The sequence below is a fragment of the Anabrus simplex genome, chromosome X (genome assembly GCF_040414725.1).
Source record: "Anabrus simplex isolate iqAnaSimp1 chromosome X, ASM4041472v1, whole genome shotgun sequence".
NCBI classification, from domain to species: domain Eukaryota; kingdom Metazoa; phylum Arthropoda; class Insecta; order Orthoptera; family Tettigoniidae; genus Anabrus; species Anabrus simplex.
The window spans coordinates 156,041,340-156,066,568 of NC_090279.1; the positions used below are offsets into that span (position 1 = coordinate 156,041,340).

The 25,229-nt window shown below is 39.6% G+C and overlaps 1 protein-coding gene across 1 annotated transcript in view; it reads left to right on the forward strand.

The window, feature by feature from the left end:
* The window catches only part of LOC136885938 (uncharacterized), a 446,708-nt gene that overhangs the window by 407,876 nt on the left and 13,603 nt on the right, over positions 1-25,229 (forward strand). The window contains exon 2 of the mRNA XM_068230933.1: positions 19,044-19,265. Coding sequence (XP_068087034.1) covers positions 19,044-19,265 — 222 coding nt within the window. The remainder of the gene's footprint in view (positions 1-19,043; positions 19,266-25,229) is intronic.

Here is a 25,229-nt window from a genome sequence, read left to right on the forward strand (position 1 = left end):
TTAAAATAATCAAATATGGATAAATTATAATACTTAATTGCCTCACGCTTGGGCGTTACTTGTAATCTTATTCAAAATATATGAATAAATATCTGAATAAATTACTAAAATAAATTGTATTCATAAAAATAATTAGTCGAAATGTCCGTAGTATGAGCGCCAAAGTTCACCAGAATGGATCCCTCTAATTTTGATAGAGGGGGTGTACATAAAGTTGCGTGCTGGTACATCTGCTTCAGGACTTACCTAACCTTCTGAAAACGACTAAATGGGCAAGAACTGCACCTAGGTTCATCAATAACTCCACTGATTCTAAAATAACTATCTATATTCGAAATAACATCCGTGCATGGGCACCTCATCAACACACCAAAATATACATAAAATACACTCACAAAATACCACTGGAAGACTCCATATTTACAACAACAACAACAACAACAACAACAACAGTGGGAAATCAAAAGCGAGGACCAAGCTACCATTTGCAGTCAGTCCATTGAAAGTTCATTACAAAGCATATATATGTCTCTCTGTATCAACGCAACTCGTATATTGTCATTATTGGCACTTGTTATATCACACAGATACTTTACCTTATAATACTGTGTTCACTGACTCGAACACTTAGTTTAAAGATACATCCACTTGAGCAGCACACGCTTGCTGTTCCAGAACATAAATTATGGAAAGTCTGAGATACAGTACCCCATAGATTTCACCAGCATATAATACCAAGCCGCCACAAGTGATACATTACCAAGTGCCTAAGCACTCCACAGTTGTAGGTTAACCACGTTCCACAAAAGTTACATCTCCTCTTACTACCAAAGTTTGAAGTCAAGTCTTCTTCCGCCGCTTTCACACTTGCCTACATAGACGTCTGATTTGCCATTACTCTCACATGATACGTCTACATTGATCCTGGCCATCCAATCACGAGTAGAAGATCCTGTTGTCATTCCAAGACCACGCCCTGAACTTCTTCCGGATCCCAAGACAGTAACAGCATCAACGGGCTCTGGGTTGTTCCATATGACTCATACAAAGTTTCCTAGTTGAAAACTTTGTACAAAAAAAATGCTCATATCACATGTAGAGACCTTCCAGCTTAAATGTTGAGAACAAAATACGCTACTGAAATAATGATGATGATAATAATAATAAATCGAATAATTTCAATAATATCTCTTATTTCGGAATGCAGTGTGAGGTTGTGTGATGTATGTACTATCGCAGATGAAATGATTGAAACGATTAATTATTAATAACTTTTGATAGGGTTCCTCATCTCAAATTGATCCATTTGGCGTCCTCCATCACCCCAGAAAGTCTGTAACATCATTCGAGCAGTATCATTGAAATGGTAGTCCGAAAGAACGTTGAAGCATAGTTTGTCTAACAGCGCGAGCGAAATCCAACATTCAGAGCTTTAAAAATCGTGTTAGAGAAAAACTGATAGGGGGATTTGAAAGACAAAGAATTGGGGATTTTTAGGTTAAAATTGAGAATTCAAATTTTTGGACAAAAATTGTAGAATTTCAGTCATGGGATGGAAAGGTTTAAATATGAATTGTGGAATTAGACGGAGCCGCAGAGCTAGTTCGAAACTGAAGCTTGCAGACTGAACGAACTCTGAAAGGAATGACGATGTATAATGAATATGCATGTAAGTACCAGTAAAGCACTGTGACTTTTCTTTGAATGAGAGAAGTCTTGCTTCTTTCTTTCATTTCAGTAATGAGTCCTGTTGAAAGAGTCTGGACGTAAGATCAAATCCATTGTCCGACCTTGCATCGTAACCTGCTCTCTTCAATCAAGCTTCATTGGCCAGCTAATTACGTAATTGGTTCCTTAATGATGGTCGTCCTGACGTGCTGAGCGCATGCGCTGTGGCGTGTCACTGACATACCCTAACCTCACTCATAAATATTCCATTACTACAATTATATCTTTATGGCCGGTAATTTCTTCTTCCTTCTTTTTTTTTAACCAGCTTTGCTCTTCGGCTAGTCTTAAGTAGCCGGCTATTTGACGTACTATTGTCCCATTTAGAGCACGAGAAATCTTTTCTAACTTATCTTTCTGTCCCGAGTGTACAGTTCTAATGAATGATCTTCAACTTCCCGCTACACAATATCTTTCATGACCTCGTTTCGAAGTCTTTCGCGTGGACGTTTACTTTCGATGAGGCTTTCTGCTATCTTCTGCTTTAGGTATGAGTCGGGCATCGCATGTCTCCAGCGGCATAGGGATAAATCCTCCCACCACCCCGAAATTTTGAAGTTTAGAACTTGGGACTAATTGTGGCAACCATATAAATGAAGATTTTAGGCGGCTTATTGTTTTGCTTTCAATTTGAACTACAACAATGTGTTGATTCTACCATTAATAAACATCTTTCTTAATCAGCTTACCCTCTAGGGTTGGCTTTTCCCTCGGACTCAGCGAGGGATCCCACATCTACTGCCTCAAGGGCAGTGTCCTGGAGCTTCAGACTCTGGGTGGGGGATACAACTGGGGAGGATGACCAGTACCTCGCCCAGGCTGCCTCACCTGCTATGCTGAATAGGGGCCTTGCGGGGAGATGGGAAGATTGGAAAGGATAGACAAGGAAGAGGGAAGGAAGCGGCCGTGTCCTTAAGTTATGTACCATCCCAGCATTTGCCTGGAGGAGAAGTGGGAAACCACGGAAAACCACTTCCAGGATGGCTGAGGTGGGAATCGAACCCACCTCTACTCAGTTGACCTCCCGAGGCTGAGTGGACCCCGTTCCAGCCTTCGTACCACTTTCCAAATTTCGTGGCGGAGCCGGGAATCGAACCCGGACCTCTGGGGGTGGCAGCTAATCACACTATCCACTACACCACAGAGGCGGACAATAAATATCAATTATTAATTATTATTATTATTAAAACGACTTTATTGTGGCGAAGTTAGGGCTCCCGACCCTTCCTTACACTTAACCACTTCATGCACATAAATGAGTAGTAATTTACAATAGATTTTTTCAATTTTACAATGGAAAAATTTCAACAATTTTATTATTATTATTATTATTATTATTATTATTATTATTATTATTATTATTATTATTATTATTATTATTATTATTATTATTATTATTGTTACCGTGTTTTAGCGGTAGGTAGAGGTGAAAGAAGGTGCGGGTGTGAATGGATCTCAAGCTACGAAATTATAGTGCCTGTAAAGTAAATTTAAAATTTAATACGGTTATATTTTCTTTTCAAAATAAATAAGTAACAAGCATGGCAGGTACAGAATAGCAAGTCAAAATAAGGTAGTTACAATATTTACAGAATTTGGGCTTCGCGCCCCGAGTTCACAATGCTTGGGCAATCAGCCCCGTTTTACCCCAAACACAAGTTTTAACAGAGGGGCAGAAAACCCCATTCATACCTAGGAGCCCTTGCTCCAAATTACACTGAAAAGCCTCCTCGAGGCATACAACATACAATTTTCAAAAGAGCACCTCGCTCTCAAATTTAAGCCTCTCCCAGGCCACACCAAACTCCACCTTCAAGCTGTCCTCAACGGACATAAACACAGGGGTAAAATACCCAATCTACTGAGGTCTATTAAACGAAAAGAATGTTAATTAAATGACCTCTAAAATAACAATTTGAGAGGAGGCGAACTTGCACTCCTAATACACTAGATTAAGACCTACTTGGCGCTAGGCCGTTAATACAAGGGCTAATCCCATACTAAAGAGGTGACTTAAGAAGAGAACAATTTGTTTTACATTAACGAAGAATAGGTTGAGAAAAATAAGTTCACCTCAAAACAATATGAGTGGGAGCTCGAGAGGGTTAGCACTCTCTATCCCAGAATGTAGCTTTCCAAGAGAATAGATGAAAAGAGTAGTTACATTTACATTTTAGGAAAAGGTTACATGGTGGAACGCTTCGCACCCGCCCCGAGAGTTAAACTGCTGAGCTAGCAAAGAAAGAATATATTAATCGGCCATTACCTTATAGTTGACCGCAGCTGGAGAAAGAGGCGCTTCCCGCCTCCTGCTATGTACTTAATACACTGAAAGATGGAACAGAAGTGGCCCGGAGACCCAAAAATCAGCAGTTTATATCCTCTCGCGGAAGGTTCTAGGTGTTAGGGGAAAGAAAACACCCTCCCACAAACTTTTTATTGGCTAGGGTATAGAAACATATTCAAGTTGGGGGGAAGATACCAATGATTGGTCAGAAATTAATAACAGAAATTCGGGATTGGTCAAATGCAAAACAAGGGGAAAGAGAGGGGTATACAGCCAACTTAAACAATAACAGAAAGAAATTTAACAAAGAACAAACTTTTGAAATAAAATTTTCTCCAATGAACAGTTATTTTTCTTCCCACTAGGGTGCACTATTGTAGTTTTTCAGTGGTGTCCTCTAGAAGAGAAAGTTCACACTTCTTACTTCAAGCAAAACAAAAGTACGTCGAAAATGACACAGTTCACAAACTCAAAAATTTCCAGGTGGTGACATCTTCTGAGAAACTAGAAAATTAATAGGGTAAATAAAGTTCAGACTTCCTCCAGCAGAGGAGTTTCCACAGGCGCACATTTTAAATTAGCGGAGTGGAGGTGTACCGCCCGGTACAATTATTATTATTATTATTTCCGATGAGGCCTGCTAAGGACCACGTGCCAATTTCAATTCAGTTCTTCATATTTTGTTGTTTTCTCTTCTGCTCCTTCCAATATTCTTCCATCCTTTCACTATGCTGTTTCCTTCTGTCCTCGGACCACTTCGCACCAGGCTTCTTGTTCAATCTTCCTTGGAATCCTTCCATACTTACTACCCTCTTTCTAAAAATTTCTCTGTCCGTAATTTCTTCTTCTCTTATATTATTTCTTTCTAAATCTTTCTTTACTTCTTGAACCCAGCTAGTTGTTGCCTTTTTGTCCTAAAGGTACTTGAAAATCCTTTTTGTTAATCTCGAATCATCCATTCTGTAAATATGTCCGAAAAATTGCAATCTTCTTTTTCTTATGGTTTGTATTGTTTTCTATGTTTCTGTATATTTCATCATTTAATGTTAACAATATAAAAACTGAAATGACCTAATTTAAACATATTAAATCTTTACAACCTGAAGTATAAACTAAACTAACTAAAGTATCACTAACTAAAGTAAGTAAAGTATAAACTGGAATACATTACAATAAACAACCATATTCACTCTCATTCATACATCCCAATCACACTCAAGAAAGACTGCAAGTGCTTATAAGATAACGCTGGCAGGGGATTTTAAATTTTGTCTTAGATCTAGCTTCCCTGATATCATTCCACCAGCTCGTGGCGGTGATCGTGAACGGTTGCGGTTCGATGTACAGGGATTTTTAGCATACAGCCTGACCGAGTATCGAACAGGTGTAGTGAACTAAGGTTGCGAAATCCGGTGGATAGGTAAGGAGGGGTGTTTTCAGAAAGCACTTGATACACCAAAGTAGTTGCATGGAGTCTACATTTGTCTATCAGTCGTAACCAAGTGTCTATGGTATGGGGATACGTGGGCATATGGTCGTATGTCGAATTCATACCTCATGAATGCATTTTGGACACGTTGCAGTCTCATGCCTTGCTCATTATTGATATCAATAACAACTGCATCACAGGGATCGAGAATTGGAAACAAAAGTGACTGAATAAAAATACATATATGATATATATACTTATATAATTATTTTCTTCTTCTATGTGTGAGGAATCTGCCCTGAAAGTTTGCACATATCTTATTGTTTCACCTGTTATAATATACAATATACTAGTGCTCTGATGATGAAACTAGTCAATCAAGAACTGAAATGTGCATCTTTTCAAATATGGCACTAACATTCTGAACGTTAATAATAATAATAATAATAATAATAATAATAATAATAATAATAATATTAATAATAATAATAATGACAGGTCGTCCGTCTTACACACTTCACAATGTCTTGCAATGAACAAAAAAGGCCTGTTCGAGAAACTGGAGGCCAAAGAAAGGAAGATTTTGAGAAAGATCTTGGGCCCCCTCAAGGACAGTGGGGAGTACAGAAGACGGCATAGCGACGAACTATACACCCACGTAGAGAAGATTACCGATACCATTCGGAAATAAAGAATTAGTTTTATGGGCATGTGACACGAATGCACCCAGTAAGACTGACCAACCGCATCATTACCTTCTTTCAGCAGAAAAAAATCAAAAGGGCTTGGTTCATTGAGGTGGATAGAGACCTTAAAGAAGTGGGAATCTCACATAATGGAATTCAGGAGCGTGTCCCACTTAAAAAAAAGAAACTTCAGGCGAGACAAGCCAAAATTAAAAACAGGAAAGGCATGGACACAGGAGAGGAAAGAACGACACCGAGAAAGCATGCGGAAGTACTGGCCAGACCTCAAAGTCAGAAGTAGCCAGTTGAAATGACGTGGTCCGAAGTTGACCGATACGACATGAATGAAATTAACTTGGCAGGTTCGATCCTGACTTATCCGGTGGTATTCAAAGGTCCTCAAATACGTCAGCTAATAATAATAATAATAATAATAATAATAATAATAATAATAATAATAATAATAATATCAAGACAGGCGTTCGACAGGGAGATGGGCTGTCACCTCTTTTGTTCAACTGCGTACTTGAGAAGGTAATACAGGAGTGGCGAAAGACGTTAAAAGAAAGAAACCTTTACAAACCCGTAAGGATTGGGACAAAGAAAAATGGAGTGGAAATAGATTGCTTAGCGTTCGCTGATGATATAGCCCTTATGGCAGAAAATTTCGAAAGTGCAACAGAACAGATCAATGTGTTGAAGGAAGTAGCAGAACAAACAGGTTTACAAATTTCCTTTCAAAAGACAGAAGTAATGTCAAATATCAAAGATGATACGGCACAACTAAACACCAAATATGGAATGATAAACCGTGTTAGTAAATTTAAATACCTTGGGGAATGGATTCAGCAAAATGGACTTGACAAAGAGGCCATAGCAGCAAGAATCAAGAAAATGAAAGTCACTTTCCAAACCACCCGCAACATTTACAACAAAAAGTGCTTTTCCCTGAACACAAAAATTCGTCACTACAACACTGTCATCAAACCAGTATCACTGTATGCATCTGAATGCCTTATCCTGTCCGAGAAATGTTTGCTTGCGGATTTAGAGAGGAAAGAAAGAAAGATCCTACACACCATACTTGGTCCAAACTACAAAAATGGCATCTACATTAGAAAATCCAGGCAAGAAATATACTCTAAGATAGAGAAGATCACGGACACAATGCGTAAAGGCAGAGTTCGCTTCTACGGTCATATACGACGGATGATCGACTCTCGATGGACGAAACGTATCTTCAGTATATTTGACGCAAAACCAAAAACGGCAATGCCATGGTACGTTAATGTCAAGAAAGATCTTAAAGAACTGGGCCTACAAGCAGAAGATGCACAAGACCGAAATCTTTTCAGAGCAGCCATCAAGACTTTTGGGACTTTCCGGGACGAAAAACGGGCAACTGGTGCTAAATGGACAGAAGAACGTCGTGCTAATCACAGTGAGCTAATGAAGACGATGTGGATCAAGCGAAAAATGAACAAATGTCAGAATGTAAAGTGAGGCTTATCGTGGTCCCTAGTTGGCCGATTAGCGAAGTTGAATGAATGAATAATAATAATAATGAAAATGAAAACCTGCTACCTGTTTTCCAGTCTTTGATCGGGTCAGAGATGTAATGAATGAACCATATATAGGCTGTTATTACAATGGGGTTGCCACTCCCAAGGTGATTTATTAATGACTGATAAATGCTATGAAATGATAATGGAGAATGTTGCTGGAATGAAAGATGACAGGGAAAACCGGAGTTCCCGGAGAAAAACCCGTCCCGCCTCCGCTTTGTCCAGCACAAATCTCACATGGAGTGATCGGGATTTGAACATCGCTACCCAGCGGTGAGAGGCCGACGCGCCTCCGTCTGAGCCACGCAGGCTTTAATAATAATAATAATAATAATAATAATAATAATAATAATAATAATAATAATAATAATAATAATAGAGGAGATAGAGGGAACGCTACCTTTTTAGTGCGTGTTTTGCCCTGGTGGGAATAACGTGAAATGTTTATTCTGGAACAAGATGCCTAGAATTTCCGCTGTGTAAATTGACATTAGAGAAGGTAATGCACGTTCACGCTCTTGACATGTCAGTAGAGAGATGGTGTGGGAGGACATCAGTAGACGAATAAGTTTGAATGGTGTCTTTAAAAGTACGAAAGATCACAATAGGAAAATAAAGCTGGAATTCAAGGGGACAAATTGAGGCAAATATTCGTTTATAGGAAGAAGAGTTAGGAATTGGAAAAACTTACCAAGGAAGATGTTCAATAAATTTCCAATTTCTTTGCAATCATTTAAGGAAAGGCTAGAAAAACAACAGATAGGGAAGCTGCCACCAGGGCTACTGCCCTAAATGCAGGCCAGAATTGAATTGAATTGGATTGAATTGAATTGAATCGAATTGAATTGAATTGAATTGGATTGGATTGGATTGAATTGAATTGAATTGAATTGATTGATTACCCGAGCGCTAAATTATTATTGATTACCTCAAAATAGTAACGGGACTATTGAATGAAAACTATCGAATTATTCGATAGTCGTCAACTACCGTTGAAAACCGATTGTTTCCGTTGGCATTTCCTTCGGGTCGCAAATTCCAATTGTTGCCACTTGTCGGCGCTGAAATCGGCCTGGTCTTTTGCCTTGGAATAAAGTCAGAGTTGATAGTAGACTCTATACTTTTTGGCATAAGCCCCTTGACCGGCGCGAATTATGATATGAACATAAACTAATAAAGTGAATAATATGATCGGATTTATTTCCCCCTCGCAGACTCTGACTCAAATTTGTATAATGATCAACGACATTTTATTATTGTGCACTTTATAAATAGATAATCATGTTGTAGTTTTTATAAATACTTTCCATATACTAACCACGAACCTCTTCATGATTGAACATTAACTTTCACTGAAAAGAATACTTTTTAAATTAATATATGCAGTATTACGTGGTCCTAGGAAAATATGTTCTCTTTTCATTTAGTTTAGTTTGCTGTATTCACATTAGAGTAGGCAAAGCTTTATCTGACCATGAAATAATTAAGAGGGGAATTCTCAAGGCAGTGTTATTGGACCTTTATGTTTTCACACACACATATATATATAGTGATATGAGTAAAGAAGTGGAATCAGAGATAATGTTTTTGCAGATGATGTTATTCTCTATAGAGTAATTAATAAGTTACAAGATTATGAGAAATGAAATAACATGTCGTATGGCTTTTAGTGCCGGGATAGCCCAGGACGGGTTCGGCTCGCCAGGTGCAGGTCTTTCTATTAGACACCCGTAGGCGAGCTGCGCGTCGTGATGAGGATGAAAAGATGATGAAGACAACACATACAACCAGTCCCCGTGCCATTGAAATTAACCAATTAAGGTTAAATTCCCCGACCCGGCCGGGAATCGAACCCGGGACCCTCTGAACCGAAGGCCAGTACGCTGACCGTTCAGCCAACGAGTCGGACAATGGTATGATGATAAACGGGGTTAAAAGTCAGGTTGTGAGCTTCACAAATAGGAAAAGTCCTCTCAGTTTTAATTACTGCGTTCATGCGGTAAAAGTTTCTTATGGGGATCATTGTAAGTATCTAGGTGTTAATATAAGGAAAGATCTTCATTGGGGTAATCACATAAGTATGATTGCAAATAAAGGGTACAGATCTCTGCACATGGTTACTCGCAAATACAGTAGAGACAATACGCGACACTGAGCGAGATATCGAGGGACAGCTATTGGAGCACAATCTAGCGGATAGACCTGAACAGTACTGATTCTCTAATAAGAGCACGTGTATTTGTGTGTGAAGTTTTTGGTGTAATTTATGCGTTTTCAGTGAGTTGACATAATAAAATAGTAGCGTGTGTCATTCCTTGATATCTCCTCTCAACATGAGGGGAAAAATATGTGCTGTGTTTGGCTGCAGTAACTATGAAGTAGAGAAAAATGCGCGGTCGTTCTTCAGGTTCCCTCGTGACAAGAACATGTAAGTAATATTGTGTTTGCATATATATTCTTCCAGTGACAGAGATTTTTATAGTACTTCATAATCTTCTGACCTGCTCGACCCATATTTTAACTGGCATAAAATGTACTACGCATATTTTATTGTATAGTGCAGCAGTTAACCTTCAATGCCGATGTGTTGTTGTAGGTGTGATCTGTGGGTTTTGAAATGTCACAGAAGTTATTTGGATAAGGTGTACAAGAAATAAGGGACGTTACGCTTATATAAGAATTATAAGATCTGTTCAGATCATTTCCAGGCCAGCGACTTTAAAAATCCTCGACTATACAGCCAAGGGTATGTTACATTTTTACTCTAATTGTACGTAAATATTCTTCAAAGGATCGCTATCGACAATATTATCATACTTTTCTTTCCTTAATCCCTCTTCTCAGATTAAAGCCGGAATTTTATAGATTATCTTTCTGTTAGTAGGCTTCATGTTAAGAGGAAAATTATCCAGCTTTTAAATGTTAATTCATTGCATCATGTGTGTAAGGAATGTGCCGATATTTTTATTGACAAGTGTCTTAATGTGATCATACAATGTTTTTTAAAATGAGAAAAAAGACAAATCCAACCGTAAAAGTTCAGGCAGGAATGCTAAAGCTAAAAAAGTAATGCATAAATGAAAGATCAAGCCATTTCACAGCAGCCCACTTCATATCTTGTTTATGTGTCTAATTTCAGTCTTTGAATAATAACCTTTTAAATAATTCTTCATTCATTTATCCAGAATTGCTTTAGCAACTTCGAAGTTAATATCTCAATACCACTTTCTTTCTAGACGTAATTTATTTATCCATCTCCGTATATACATTTCCATTGATATTTGAATTCAGCGCGATTTGTTCAGGTCAAGTTACTAAGAGCGCCACCGTCGAATTGTCTCCCATTTTAGCAAGGCGAAATCCGTAAGTGTCGCGTATTGTCTCTACTGTATTTGTTACTCGTAAAGGAGAGGGCATACAAGTCTCTGGTAAGACCCTAAATAGAGTATGGTTCCAGTATATGGGACCCTCACCAGGATTACTTCATTCGAGAACTGGAGAGGATCCACAGAAAAGCAGCTCGATTTTTTCTGGGTGATTTCTGACAAAAGAGTAGCGTAACAAAAATGTTGCAAAGTTTGGGCTGGGAAGACTTGGAAGAAAGGAGACGAGCTGCTCAACTAGGTGGTATGTTCCGAGCTGTCAGTGGAGAGATGGCGTGGAATGACATTAACAGACGAATAAGTTTGAGTGGTGCCTTTAAAAGTATGAAATAACAAAATATGACATTAAGGTTGGAATTCAAGAGAACAAATTGGGGCAAATATTCGTTTATAGGAAGGTGAATTAGGGATTGGAATAACTCACCAAGGATGAGGTTCAATAAATGCAGATCAATAGTGATCGATTATTTTCATATGGGGTGTCATTACAATAATGTGCCCGACTCGTTGGCTGAATGGTCAGCGTACTGGCCTTCGGTTCAGAGGGTCCCGGATTCGATTCCCGGGCGGGCCGGGGATTTTAACCTAACCTTAATTGGTTGATTCCAGTGGCCCGGGGGCTGGGTGTTTGTGCTGTCCCCAACATCCCTGCAACTCACACACCACACATAACACTATCCTCCACTACAATAACACGCAGTTCCCTATACATGGCAGATGCCGCCCACCCTCATCGGAGGGTCTGCCTTACAAGGGCTGCACTCGGCTAGAAATAGCCACACGAAATTATTATTATTATAACAATAAGGTGGAAAATAACCTTCGTCTGAAATTATCTAACTTTTTGTTATTTTATGAACAAACGATCATACATTCATTAATTTGTGGTTGGGACACAGAAATTAATTGTATTTAAAATGAATCATAATGACCACAATTACTTTAATCGGCAATTTTTATCTTATTTTATAGACTAACGTATTTTAGTTTTCGATCACTTCACTTGAACATTGTGTAATGTTTGTTACTAGTCTCTATATTTCCGCTTATATCACTACCAACAAGACAAACATGCTATACAAATCGATAGTATAATACAAGAATCCACATTTCAACATTCGATCGTTGTAGTTGCTAGCAGTTCAGCACCGCAGTACAAAATTTACTTGACTATTCTCTAACCAATTTCAAATCGAATGAAAACTATTGAATGTCTTCATTCGATAGTCTTGCTTCACTATCGGTAATCTGCCGATGGTTTATAACATTCAATATGACTTACGGCATACAGTTACGAGGTTTACCATACATGGGTTTCATCATAAAGTATGCCAGACCTTGAATTACCATGAACCAGGCCCGGATTGCGTGTGCAGACTCTGTGACCAAAACTGTGAGAAGTATTATGCTTTACAGTGCAAGCGTAGGCAACAAACGATCACCCAGATCGCTAATGAATAGTGGACATGACAATTAAAAGTGCAAACAAACTTGGTGACAATAAGTGGAAAGATATTTTATTTATTTCTTATATGGCCACTGGCTCCAATAAAATTCTTATTATATTCCCACCCTGGCGCACTGCACTTACACTGGAAGAATCTAGGTTCTCCATCACGAACGCCTGGTTACACCAATGGCAGCAGTCTTCTGTTCCCAATCAACATCTTGTGACTCATGTTCAACCTCCCGGATTCCATCTACCCAGACGTCAATGGAGGACTCTAAACAGGATAAGAGTCAATCAAGGAAGATGCGGCTATACTCTTTATAAATGGGGCTGGCAGAAGTCTTCTGGGTGTGATTGTGGAGCTACCTCACAGACCATCCACCACGTAATTGCCGAGTGTCCACGGAGAGCATTTCAAGGTCCTTTGGAGGACATACACAACGCAACTGAGGAGGCCTTAAAATGGATCAATGGACTTGATTTGGAACTATAGGTTTCTGCTTGTATATATTGTGTATATATCGTATACTTATTTATATAATCTATCTGTGCACATCATACGATAAATAATAAATAAATAAATAAATAAATAACCGCTATCTCAAAACCTAAGCGACTAAACTTACGAGCTTAAGAAAGTCATGGCTTTAATTCACGTATTGTATTGTGATGTTGGTTTATATCTTACTTTATAAACCACCTGTTTGCATGTATCCATGTATTGTATTTTACTTTCACCAATCCATTTGTAGCCGCTTAGTTCTTAACTACCCAAGAATATTTCTCCAGTTTGTTCCCCTTTTCCTAATTGCAATATAAATTATATTTGTTGTAAATCCTGTGTTATTCCAATGTTAGTATCTTCTTTTCCTTTGATAACGATCGTGCTGCGATCTGATGTTTATTTCTACGAACTTCTTGGAGACTGCTTTAAAAGGCTTGCTTATTCGTTACATCACACACGATTGACGTCATGTTGCTTCTCGTAGCCAAAGAAGAGTATTTAAGTAGGGCTCGGAAGTGGATAAAAAATATCTTCTTTTTTTTTCTCTCGAAAGTCCGAAGACAAGACTCAACATAATATATTATGTTCATTGTAGGCCAGGAAATGGTGGGGTTTTATTTTTCCCTTTTACCTCTTTCGACTACATTTTTACTGCCGATTCTCAGCTCCAATAATCATTTGTTCATCCATCACCTCTTAAACATCTTTTCTCTAGTAAATACATGTATTTGTACCATATCTCAACAGAGAGAAAGTGAAACGAAAAAATGAAAGTAGTTCTTGGAAAAAAAACAGGGGTATCAAATTGTGTGCAATATAAGTGAAATTGCAAGGAGACAATTTTGATGTGAGTGTTTTTGAAGAGGTTTTTTTGTTTGCTATTTGCTTTACGTCGCATCGACACGGATAGGTCTTATGGCGACGATGGGACAGGGCAGAGCTAGGAGTTGGAAGGAAGCGGCCGTGGCCTTAATTAAGGTACAGCCCCAGCATTTGTCTGGAGTGAAAATGGGAAACCACGGAAAACCATCTTCAGGGCTGCCGACAGTGCGGTTCGAACCTACTATCTCCCGAATACTGGATACTGGCCGCATTTAAGCGACTGCAGCTATCGAGCTCGGTTTTCTTTTTGAAGAGGAAGATCTCACTTGATTCAAGTATGAACCCTTAACATTCGTTGACGTGGAGGGAAGTTACTTGACGTTTCGCAGCGTGTTATGTAGACCATGGGCGCCCAAGCCCGGGGGCAAGGTGGGGACGCGCCCCCACCTCCCCCCTAGCTCTCAGGGAGAGGAAAAAGTCTAATATAATCAGGTGTTTTTCTTTCAAGAAAATGATTAAAAAATCGGTATTACGTAGAAGTGGTAGGGGATACCGTGTGTGGTATTCTACCGTGGAATAGAAGTCGCTATTCATCTTCCAAAATATTAAGAATACTACATACCCCAAGGTCTATCCCCTCCCCCCTACAAACTATCCTATGAGTCCCATGATGTAGACCAAAGGTATCTAGGAAATGTCACTGTAATATTTGTCCCAAATGGAAGATGATAATTGCTTTTACTCAAATAAAGTGTAAAATCTGCGGTAAATTAAGAAATAGTTCGAAATATTTTAGTTGTTGCTTGTTTTTTAAAGGGATCTAACATCTAAGGTCATCGGCCCAATATTTTAGTTGCAGAGAATAATATGGATACATACTTTACTACCTTACAACTTTTTTTCTGCTACGTTGCAGCGCTTCCGTATGTGTTTTGTTTGTCTAACACTTTCGTGTGTGATGTCTTTGCTCACTTAAGTTGTTTGAATTAATTAAGTGTCGTTTTCTTCATGTTGCTCAGTCGTTTTGTGTCCTAACTCATTCATTAAATTATATATTTATTGGTCCAGGGATCACGCTATTTTGCTGTTTGAACTGCCCGCGCTAGTCATATGGACAAAGATAATGACAATTCACAGACATAGCACTCCCATTCGTCGGTGCTAGTCCTGGACCTCGAGAAAGAAACAGAAGACGGCACGAGCAGCGGAATACGGGAGTCCTGTCTACAGCCCATAAGTACGTATAGATATTTCTCTAGTAACGACGGTATTTCTTAATTTACCGCAGAGTTTTCACTTTATTTGTGTAAAGGCAATTAATATGTTCCATTTGGGGCAAATACATAACCTTCGCAACGTGCTGTCAAAAAAACCCGACGATTCTTTACACCCAAGAGCCTGGAAATGACTATTGTGATATACTGAAAAGCCAACTGAGGTAAGGTTTCCGAATTCCACTTTCTGTAACCCTACTGTGGTTAAGCCAGTTATGATTCCAGTTAAGCCTATACTAATTGCAATATCTTCATGCAGGATGTCCATTGCGAGTTCGCTGAATTCATTCTAGGTAGAGGAAAATATTTCATATTTTTTTAACAAACACGGAATTCCTTTTTAAAAAAATTAAGTTAATCTAAAAATATACACTGTCTGAAAGAAGAAGTAATTCACTCATCTCGTATTATTGCACTATATGTTGCATGCCATCAGAATTCTGCAATTTTTAAACATTGTATTTCTTCATTAAATATGTAATTAAAGCTAAAATTATCAATTAATTTGGATCCCATTTGTACGTAATTTTTTGCTAGTTTTTAGTTTTTCTGTGGGGGGGGGGGTAGATTTTTTAGGCAATTTTAGGGAACATATAGGTCTTCAACTTTCGACCCTAGTGATAGCTTAATCAAGAGATTTACTTATCCACTAACATTTGTACGGGAATTCGTAGTACATTACATGTTTCATTCACGAATTGATGAGAAGTTACATGCCTGTATTCAAACAGCATGTCAAAGTGATATTTTTCTACGAAAGCACGTGAATGTAACGTGAAGTTCGATAAAGCGGAACAATTTCGAGACAGAATGAGGACGATTACAGAGTTTATTGTACAAGGTTCTGCGAAATTTTCCGTGTTCTCGGTTACATATTGTTGTTTCTCTGACCACTGAAGTGGCGCTGTTGCGGAAGACGCAATCAAACACATCGTCGATGATAATAAATAATAATTTCGTGTCGCTATTTCTTGCCCAGTGCAGCTCTTGTAAGGCAGACCCTCCGATAAGGGTGGGCGACATCTTATGCATGTTATTGTGGTGGAGGATAGTGTTATGTGTGGTGTGTGAATTGCATGGATGTTGAGGACATCACAAACAGCCAGCCCCCGGGCGATTGGAATCGACCAATGAAGGTTTAAATCCCCGACCCGGCCGGGAATCGAACTCGCGACTCTCTGAACCGCAGGCCAGTACGCTGACAATTTAGCCAACGAGTCGGACATTGTTGATGATAACATCCCTTATTATCTGTGCTATTGAAAAGAGTAAAATGGCTCCTTACTTATTCACGCTAACCCCTCTTGAAGTGACATGCACCAAGCGTTCCAAGGGACTTAGACTAAAAATCCCATTTTTCGTAAACATCTCCTTTATTATCCGCCGTACGACAAATACGTACAGGCATAAAATAACGGAAATAACAAATTCTTAAACGTTTGTTATATACAGTCTTTTGATAGACCCAATTTAACGAAATGGGAATAATCTTTTTATAAACGCTAACTCCAAGTGATATTTTGACGTCATATGCACCTGATAACACAATCCTAAATGAGTACATTACAAACTGCGCCCACATTTGAGCTAAGTCCGCTGGGACTTAGACTGCAAAACCTCTTATCCAAAAGGTGCACATGACATAAAAAGTTTTAGAAGTTCATTTCCATTAAGGTTCGTCATGTGTATTTTCTGAGAGTGTAAAATAACTGTTTCGTCTTCCTTCAAAACCACAGTCCATTCAGCGATTTAGAAATAAACGTGAAATGGCGTATGGCTTTTAGTGCTGGAAGTGTCCGAGGACATGTCCGGCTCTCCAGGTGCAGGTCTTTTGATTTGACTCCCGTAGGCGACCTGCGCGTCGTGAAGAAGATTAAATGATGATCAAGATGACACATACACCCAGCCCTCGTGCCAGCGAAATTAACCAATGATGGTTAAAATTCCCGACCCTACCGGGATTCGAACCCAGGACCCCTGTAGCCAAAGGCCAGCACGCTAACCATTTAGCCATTGATCCGGACGATTTAGAAATAATATGGGCGTTAAAACCTAGTCCGATTCCTTGGCTGAATGGTCATCGCACTGGCCTGCGGTTCAGAGGGACCCAGTTTGATTCCCGGCCGGGTGAGGGATTTAAATTGCTTCTGATTAATTCTTCTGGCTCGGGGACTGGGTGTTTGTGTCCTTCCCAACACTCTCCTTTTTATATTCAGACAACATACCACACTAACAACCACCACAGGAACACGCAATAGTGATTACACCCCTCCATATAGGGGTGGTGTCAGGAAGGGCATCGGGCCGTTAAACAGGACCAAATTCACAAGTACTACGCAATTCGCACCAGCGACCCCACAGTTGTGGGAAAAGCGGTACGAAAAGAAAAGAAGAAGAAGAAGATTGGCGTTAAAACCTACTCAAGGACAGGTGGATTCTAAATACGAAGTTTGCTAGAAATACATCTTGTATGTTTACAGTTATAAAAACTCAGACAGACAAACAGACGGACACCAAAGCTAAAAAATATGCAGATGGTCATTATACCTGAAACGGATAACTGTACGGAAACTTCGCCAAAATATTCAATGTGCAGACACACGGTCGTAACGACTTTATTTAGTCTGCGAGTTCATGGACTGGCGCCTGTAATATAGGCAGCCACACAACACAGTGTACACTACCATAACGCCATATCGTCCAACAAGAGAGTGCTCATTGGCCGTCAGCCAACGTTGGTATAGACAGTTTTCTTATTTTATGATTATAAGTCATTGTTTTTTTTTCAAGTGCCAAAATCAGACACTTTTATCTTTATTATTATTATTATTATTATTATTATTATTATTATTATTATTATTATCATTTCCTTTTACGGTTTGCATTAAGTCGCACGGGCACAGGTAGGTTCTATGGCGACGGTAGGATAGAAAAGGGCTAGGAGTCGAGAGGAAGAAACCATTGTCTTGATTAAGGTACAACCCCAGAATTTTCCTGGTGTGAAAATGGGAAACCACGGAAAACCATCTTTAGGGCTACCACCAGTGGGGTTCGAACCCACTATCTCCCGAATGCAAGCTCACAGCTACGTGACCCAATCCGCGCACCACTCGCTCGATAATTATTATTTTAAATTTATTTGGAGTGCCAAACACTGGAAAAAAATTTACTTTCTTCTTATTCTGGTTAATTGCATGAATCGGTGTCATAGGACCACACATGTAATATTGTCATAATCATGTCAAATCAGAGAAGCAATCCTATCTATTTTATGAAGTGAATATATCCACCGTCCACGGCTAAATGGTTAGCGTGCTGGCCTTTGGTCACAGGAGTCCCGAGTTCGACTCCCGGCAGGGTCGGGAATTTTAACCATAATCGGTTAATTCCGCTGGCTCGGGGGCTGGTTGGACTGATTGTATGTGTCGTCTTCATCATCATTTCATCTTCATCATGACGCGCAAGTCGCCTACGGGAGTCTGATCGAAAGACCTGCACCTGGCGAGCCGAACTTGTCCTCGGACACTCCCGGTACCAAAAGCCATACGCCATTTCATTTCATTTCATTTCATATCCACCAATGTAAAGTGCCTTCAGGAATACAATGTTAAGTCCAGTGTTTTGTGTCAAGTGCCTAGCTGGACCTAACCAGTCCATACCAACAGTCTTGGCACGCCGACATTGGCAAGCCTTGTTTAACGTATTGTGAGCTGCGCCATGTTGGATTTTTAACGTCTTTTTTACACCCTTGAGAGTAAAATTTTACCCTATTTGGTATGCAGTATTTTAAGCACTCTTGACTGCCAAAATCACTTACATTTATTGAGTGTATTAACGCATTCTTTGTTTGGAATTTCCTAACAATTTGCCTTCGATGTACTCGACTTCATGTTACTGTGTTTCTTCTCCTGCAGATGGGGGATGTGTCGAGACATGGCTCGGCGCCGGGTCAACTCAGCACGTTGCAGACTGTGGACTGTATCAACAACAGCAATGGAAGAAGTTCGACTAGCAGCGGTCGTAAGGCCGTTACTCCGAGACCAAGTCCCATCCCTTGGGGAAGAGGAGCACCACTGAATACATACAGCTTCCAGGAGGAGAACATGTGTAACGGTGTGATACATCGCAACACTCAGGTGAGTCAGCTGGTATCATTGTAAATATACATTATTGGGGGACCAAGTGTTGATCCCTGAGGACGTCTCTCCTCACTGAACACATAAAGCTTCCAGGAGGAGAACATGTGATACATCGCAACACTCAGGTGAGTCAGCTTGTATCATTGTAAATATACATTATTGGGGGACCAAGTGTTGATCCCTGGGGAAGTCTCTTATCACTGAACGCATAAAGCTTCCAGGAGGAGAACATGTGATACATCGCAACACTCAGGTGAGTCAGCTTGTATCATTGTAAATATACCGTACTGGGGGACCAAGTGTTGATCCCTGGGGAAGTCTCTTATCACTGAACGCATACAGCTTCCAGGAGGAAAACATGCGTAACTGTGTGATACATCGCAACACTCAGGTGAGTCAGCTGGTACCATTGTAAATATACATTATTGGGGGACCAAGTGTTCATCCCTGGGGATGTCTCCTCACTGAACAGGAGGAAAACATGTGTAACTGTGTGATACATCGCAACGCTCAGGTGAGTCAGTTGGCATCATTGTAAATATACATTATTGAGGGACCAAGTGTTGTTGACCCCTAGGGTGGTCTCTTTTCACTGAGCACATACAACTTCCAGGAGGAGAACATGTGTAACTGTGTGATACATCGCAACACTCAGGAGAGTCAGCTGGTATCATTGTAAATATATATTTTGGGGGGACCAAGTGTTGACCCCTGCGGACGTCTCTTCTCAATGAACACATACAGCTTCCAGGAGAACAACATGTGTAACGGTGTGATACATCGCAACACTCGGGTGAGTCAGCTGGTGTTGTTGTAAATATACATTATTAGGGGACCAAGTGATAATCCCTGGGGAAATCTCTTCTCACTGAACACACACAGCTTCCGGGAGGAGATGTGTAACTGTGTGATACATCGCAACACTCAGGTGAGTCAGCTGGTATTATTGTAAATATACTTTATTGTGGGACCAAGTGTTATCCCCTGGAGAGGTCACTCGTCACTGAACAAATTAAACCAAATTGAAAAATTTCAAAATTGAGATAATGAAAATCATACGTTGGTAGGAAGATCTATAATATAAAAGAAAAGGATGTAGTGAAACTGGCGCAAATCGATATCAAATAGGGCGTTGAAAATCACTTTTGATGCCAAGAAGTACCAAATCCGGCGAGATGAATATTCCAGAACATAACGCATGCATGCAGCCAATTAGAAGACATTTCCAGGGCACGTGATCAGCAACAACAGAACACTTTGTTTAGTTTACATTGTTGTGTTCGAGCACTTCATTTAGTATACATATCTGAGCCTGCAATGTCAATAAGTAAATCTGATCACTGTGTATGTAAATACAGTCGATTTTCTGATTACTGCAGTGAAATGGAAGTGTTTAGAGTTTAAGTGCCAAATAGTACCAAATCCATCATTTCTCTCGAATATTTCTTTAACTACAAAAATGTAAACAATAAAATGCGCTCAAAAGAATGTTTCATTGAAATTTTACACTCTGCGCGTTATTCTGCCTTCTGTAAACTTTTACGTTTGGATGTGGTACCTTTTGGAAATAGGTTTCTCATATAGGCTATAGCTTCCATGAAGAGAATACTTTTTACGGCGTTATGCATCGCAACATTTAGGTGATTCAGCTGTATTCATTGTAAATATACATTAGTGGGGGACCAAGTGTTGACCCCTGGGGACGTCTGTTCTCACTGAACACATACATTGTGGCTACTCCAACTACTACTCTTATACCTTCATATCTTCCACACAATATAAATAACATTTGTTTGAGCGCCAGTTGCTGTTTTAAGAAAAACAACAAAATTCGGTAGAGCATACCTCTTATATCAATTATCTCAAGGCGTGAGGTGATAAACTCACATATCTGGCAATATACAGGGATATGGATCAGGAAAATATTAAATTACTGTTGCATTTCCACAATTGAGGATTGTACATGGAACTGGAATCACTTATTATAATTAAAATAAAACTGAGTTTATGACTATAATTTACGTCACAATGAACAATCATTGACGTCTTTTAATTTAACAAAAAAAATATATCGTGAGATTTGCGCTACTAATAAAAGGAAAATTTAATCTAAACAAAAAAGCTATTGGCATGAACTTGAAGTGAGATGTGATATCGCCGCTGATTACATTCTTCTTCATGTTATGAATGCATAACATGTCTGATGCTTTAATTACCTGATGTCTGCTTACACCGCTGTTGAACTTGAAATTCTTGGGAAAACCTATGAGCTGAAGTCGGGAGCCGTCTGCTGTTATCTTCTTATATAACAAGGAGTTGGCCTACATACCATGTACGCGTGTAGGGAGCTCCAATGTAATTACGTCCACTCAATATATTATAAGAAATTGGAAAATATTATTGAAACATCTTGTGAAGTCCATCCTCACAAGAAGATGATGTTTCTTTATCTGCATAGTACCCGTCTCTGCTCGGATACAACCACCACTTGTAGACCTCCTCGATTATTACAAGACCTCTTGAAAACACAACTCTTAGCTCTGACCATCACACTAAGACCACTTCTTCCATTTGATACATCTGACTGTTACATATGATCTGCACGATATGATCTGAACGATATGATCTGAATACTATGAACTGAATATGAAATGAATACCTCTCCCCACCGTTGCATCAACTTATATCACCTCGCGATGACGACTCATCTCCCTACTCACTGTTCATCCCTTCCACTTCGACATACAGTAGCTGGCGAATACTGACACTTGGTCGCAATCACGTGCCCACGCACTGATGTCATCAGTCATGTGTCGTCTAAACGTACCCAAGCGGATTGAAAATGACTATGCTGAATGCGTCACCGGGAAATCTAATTGCACAGTTAAACATAGCCTCGATTGCAAAATACTATGCCAGCTCATCTAGCCAGAGTTACAAGCCACAGCATGACAATATGAAACCAACAAATGTCACTTACTACAATACAGAATAATTACAAACAAATTTCACTTAACCTATGATTAAATACAATAATATACGTGATACCTAATTATTACAGTCTAAATGATGAGAAACAGAATATATATAAAATCTAATGAATCGGGTTAATAATAATAATAATAATAATAATAATAATAATAATAATAATAATAATAATAATAATAAATACTGAATGGAATCTGTAACCCTGTTGTACGGTTACAACATCTTCCAGTAAGAGAGCATGTGTAACGGTGTGATACATCGCAACACTCAGGTGAGTCAGTTGGCATCATTGTAAATATACATTATTGGGGGACCAAGTGTTATATACTCAGGAGGTCACTTCTTACTGAGCATCTAGGCTATAACTTCCACAAGGAGAATATTTTTGACGCTGTGGAACTTAGCAACAGTCAGGTGTGTTAATTAATTCATATACAGTCTATTCTTTTAGCAAAACGCAAGGTGGTGACGTGGGGTTGATAAGGAAAATAAGAAAGATAGGATTAACTTGAAAATGAGTGCGAGGCAGCCTCAGGATGCAGGCTATCTACGCCTGGACCATTCGGACAGCTTGGTTTTCAATCCGAGGTGATGACGAAGTATGATGCATTTTGAAATGTACATGAAATAACAGATACTGACATATATTTATATGGACAAGGAAAGAACCTTACATATCTTATCAGATCACGGGTAAAAGGAGCTACACAACAATGGATGTTGTTAATATTATTCAGTGACCTGTGTAATCTGCAATTTAAATCAGCATTTTATACAAGTTATTCCCCATCTGCGGTTTTCTACCACGTTGTGGGTTTGCTGATTATCACAGCGGGAAATCCAAAAGAACGTAAGACGATACATAAAGGTCGATACCGTGCACCAGGAAAATAATTACTTTAACGATTGCCGTAAAGAATTAAGTACGAAGTAAGATGCCTTTATTTTGTTAGGGGCTTAACATCCTCAGTTCTCCTTTGAACAGTTATGAAGCAGGATAATACCAAATATTCTGCCGCTACTACTGTATATCGCTATTCTAGCAAAACGTCATATTTTTATAAAGTTAAAGAACAGAAAATAGAACCATGTAAAACCAGAGCGTTGATACAAAAATACACAAATACAAACATACATTAACAAATTACTGTATACTCCCTGTGTGGGGGGGACGCAGATAAAGAATACACCCACGGTATCCCCTGCCTGTCGTAAGAGGCGACTAAAAAGTGCTACCAAGGGATGATAGTATTAAAACCATGAAACACCTAGTGATTTGTACCATCACGAGGGGAACACCATGGGTCGCCTTTACTTGCGAGTGGTTCCACTATTTTTTTAATTTTCGTGTGGCTATTTCTAGCTGAGTGCAGCCCTTGTAAGGCAGACCCTCCGATTAGGGTGGGCGGCATCTGCCATGTATAGGTAACTGCGTGTGATTGTGGTGTGTGAGTTGCAGGAATGTTGGGGGCAGCACAAAAACCCAGCCCCCGCGTCATCGGAATTAACCAATGAGGGTTAAAATCCACGACCCGGCCGGGAATCGAACCTCTGAACCGAAGGCCAGTACGCTGACCATTCAGCCAACGAGTCGGACAGTACCACTATGTTAGGTACACAATAGATTTGTGATCAGTAGCAACAGAAGGTGAGTCTGTATGGGTTTTCCAGTACCCATGCTTAGTACCATTGTGGGAAACACCACGGGTCTGGGCGTTGCCTGTGATTAGTACACCTAGGTGAGGAACAACACGAGTTTGCGTTGCCTATGAGTGGCGCCATTGTGTGAGAAACACCACAGGACTGCGTTACTTGTGCGACGTACAATACTTGTGAGTAGTACCTTAACGTGTGGAACACCGTGAGTCTACGCTACTTTTGATTAGTATTGCAACATGACAAATGCCGTGGTTCTACTTTCCTAGTGGGCCGTTGACGTGGATTTTTGACCCCTTTAGATAACAAGCATCCTCGATTCAGGATTGTGCTTTAGAAGCAGTCCCTCGTTCAGTAATACTATTGTTCATGATAGTTTGTGGGTCGGATCCACTGATTGTTTTAAATTCATATCCATCCATTCATTCTTCATCATCACGTTTTTTATTCTGGTCAGTGGATGATTTCGAACTTTTAAACTGTCATTACTAAAGCCCGGCTTTTTATGCAGTAACAGGTTAGATTGCAAATTAATTTGGTTGGTAGGAAGTGTCGGCCACCCGCTCTTCCATAATGTAGCAAGGGTAACATAAATTATAGGGGTTCTGATGGGCCGAACCCCTCGTGTTTATGCAAACCCCATAGCATAATCGTTGTGAAGGTAGACTATACTTGCTACTCGCTTCAGTAAATTTGCATTCTAACCTATTAATGCATAAAAATCCGGGCTCTAGTCATTACATTTCGTCTCATTTTGTACCATTAGATGTTAGGCTCCTTTAAGCAACAATCATCATCATCATCATCATCATAAAATTACTGTGCCAATCCTTATCCTTTATGATCACGGACCTTCAACCTGAGAGGATGGCCTCATAGCATGTACGCTATGGTACAAAGGGCACTAAGAAAGTTTTTTGAGGTGTGAGTGAACGCTTTAGACTTTTTCAAAATAATTTCCACTACACTCAGTACACTTCTTCGTACGTCGAAACCAGTCACTGAACCAACTCTGCCACTTTTCTTCGTTTACATTTTCACACTCTTTATCCCATGCTGCCAGAAGCTCCTCATCGGATGCAAAACGCCGCCCTTTCAGCTTCATCTTCACTTCTGGGAAGAGTGCGAAGTCACATGGGGCAAGATCAGGACTCTAAGGATTGTGATCAAGCACAGTCAACCCCGATCTGGCAAGAAAATCCATTGTTACATTAGCACAATGTGCTGGAGCTTTGTCGTGATGCAAGAGCCAAGTGTTGAGCCGTGACCTTGGACGGAGCTGCTTGATAGCCTGGATGACCTGAGGCAGACAAGTCT